Below are 2621 nucleotides of genomic sequence, written 5' to 3'. Positions count from 1 at the left end.
CCTAGGAGGCAAAAAGTCATTCTTTAGTTGTTGAACCCAGAACCAAGCAGAAGAGAAGAGGAGAGAGAGAAAGAGAGAGAGAGAGAGAGAAAGAGAGAAGAGGAGAGGAGAGGAGAGGAGAGGAGAGGAGAGGAGAGAATAAAAAGAGCCAGCACAGTGCTGTTGCAACAGCCTTACCTGCCCCACATATGGGTAAGCATCTTCAGAGTCAATTCCCCGGTTCTTTTGCACATATTGGAAGGCATTGGTCATATAGCCACCTCCGCAGCCATCATTCTCAGACACACAATCCACAAGGTTCTGGGGGCTCAGATTTAAGAGTTTGCCCGTTTTCTTCTTGAGCTGGCCCTCGAGGGCACCCACAGAGCTAAAAGCCCAACAGGAGCCACATTCACCCTGAAAGGCATACAGAAAAACTGTCAGTCATTACCATTCACACATGTATCCTACCTGCCTGATGAAATTCCACGTTTTATAAATCCCAGCACAAATGCTGTCTTTGTTGTGAAGTCCTCTTATTTTCCTATGTTTTGGGGGGTTTTTTTTGTTTTTTGAGGCAGGGTCTCCCTGTAGCCCCAGCTGGCCTGGAACTCACTATGTAGACCAGGCTGGCCTGTAACTCACAGAGATCTGCCTGCCTCTGCCTGCCACGTGCTGGGATTATGCCTGGCTTCTTTCCTATATTTAACACTTGTCATGTTACTGTACTGTAACCATTCCTACTGATGACCACTGTTATCACCTTTACCATTAGCTGCCATAAAGCAAAGGAGAGCTTAAGGCATGGGAGGTAGGTCTCCTGAATTCTAAACCTGGCTTTGCACATACTAGTTATGTGACCTTGGTAAGTTACTAAACTTCTCTGTGCTTCAGTTTCCTTACCTTTTTTTCCCAAAATGTCAGAATTTATTGAATAACAATTAATTCACAAGATACAGCAGTTTTTCTGGCAGTGACTTGTCAACTAGTCTCATTGCCTTGATAGACCTAGCAGAGGTATACACAGACTCCTTTATTCCAATTTTGATTGCTAATATTTTTCAATATATATTTTTATTGAGTTTTTGTGGATTTCATATAATATATCTGAATCATATTTAGACCCCTCCCCTGTGGGCACCCCTATAGTGTCCCCCCACCAGATTTCATACATTCTGTCATATATGTCAAGGCTTATCCAGTCAAATATGTGTACCCAGATGTCCTGTGGTATGAGTTCATTATATATCTAAAGAATGTCTACAAAGGATTAAGAAGGCCACAGCACAGTTCAAGAGTTTCAAAAAGGCATGAGAGGCAGAAGGGCTGAAAAGAGATGCAAAAAGAATACTCTGTGGGAATGAGACAATGAATTGGCTAGAGGTCTACTTAGAGGTGCTGCTGCTGCTACTGCCGCTGCCTCCAGAGTCAAGTTTCAGGGTAAGAATTGTGCTGTCGGAGCCAGGATGAGTAGAGGCTATAGAAGTGAAAGAAAGGACAAGATCCAGACATAGGAACAGACGCAGGTGAACAACAGGTCCACACAAATGAGCAGGCAGACTTCATTTGGACTAGGCTGTGACAACAGCAAGGATGGAGCTGAGGTGATGCCCCAGGGACAGTGGATAGTTCTCTGTCTGGGGGTCTTGTGACACACTCACTTGTGTTGCATGGTTAGTTGACAGGTCATTGAGTCCAGGTGAAGGAACTGTACCCTTTCCTGACTCTGGTGTATTTAATAAATTTTCCAGCATGGTTTTCCTATGTAGCCCCAGCTGGCCTGGAATTTCCTACGTACTCAGAGATCCACCTGCCTCTGCCTCCTGAGTGCTAGGATTAAAGACATGAATCACCAAGTCCAGCTCAGTTTTTTAATCTTCTTTAAAAAAATATTTTATTTGTTTTCTGAGTATGGGTGTATTGTCTGCATGTGTGTAAGTGCACCCATGTTATGCAATGCCCATGGAGGTCAGAAGAGGGCATCAGATCCCCTGGAACTGGAGTTATGGATGGTTATTAACCACCATGTGGGTGCTGGAATTTGAATCCAGGTCTTCTGCAAGAACAGCCAATGCCCTTAACCTCTGAGCCATCTTTCTAACCCCACTGGCCAGGAACTTGATATTAGTCCAGACTAGCCTTGAACTCACAGAGATCTACCTTTTTTCTGCCTCCCATCCATTTTATTTTATTACGTGTATGAATGTATTGCCTGTATGTATGTATGTAAGTGCACCCCTGTTGTGCAATGTCCACGGAGGTCAAAAGAGAGTGTCCGATCCCCTGGAACTGGAGTTACAGATATTAAGACATCTGTAACAGGGCTGGAGAGATGGCTCAGCAGTTAAGAGCACTGGCTGCTTTTGCAGTAGACCCAGGTTTGGTTCCTAGCACCCACATGGCAGCTAACAACTGTCCATAACTCCAGTTTCAGGGGATCTGAAACCCTCTTCTGGCCTCCCCAAGCATTACAGACCATGGGTGTACTATATACATGCAGGCAAAACACTCATACACCGCCCCCCCCACACATACATACAACTTGAGGTGGTTGCATATGTGTTTAATCCCAGCACTTGGGAGGCAGAGGCAGGTGGATCTGTGTGAGATTGAGGCCAGCCTGGTCTATATGGTGAGTTCTA

General features: G+C 45.0%; 1 protein-coding gene across 1 annotated transcript in view; it reads right to left on the bottom strand.

The window, feature by feature from the left end:
• The window catches only part of Ctsk (cathepsin K), a 19298-nt gene that overhangs the window by 10676 nt on the left and 6001 nt on the right, over positions 1-2621 (bottom strand). Inside the window, exon 5 of the mRNA XM_008827077.3 lies at positions 178-396. Coding sequence (XP_008825299.1) covers positions 178-396 — 219 coding nt within the window. The remainder of the gene's footprint in view (positions 1-177; positions 397-2621) is intronic.

This window comes from Nannospalax galili, unplaced genomic scaffold (genome assembly GCF_000622305.1).
Source record: "Nannospalax galili isolate Female #2095 unplaced genomic scaffold, S.galili_v1.0 scaffold1212, whole genome shotgun sequence".
NCBI classification, from domain to species: domain Eukaryota; kingdom Metazoa; phylum Chordata; class Mammalia; order Rodentia; family Spalacidae; genus Nannospalax; species Nannospalax galili.
Note: the sequence above shows the minus strand (reverse complement) of the source record. Positions and strands in the feature narration are given on the sequence as shown.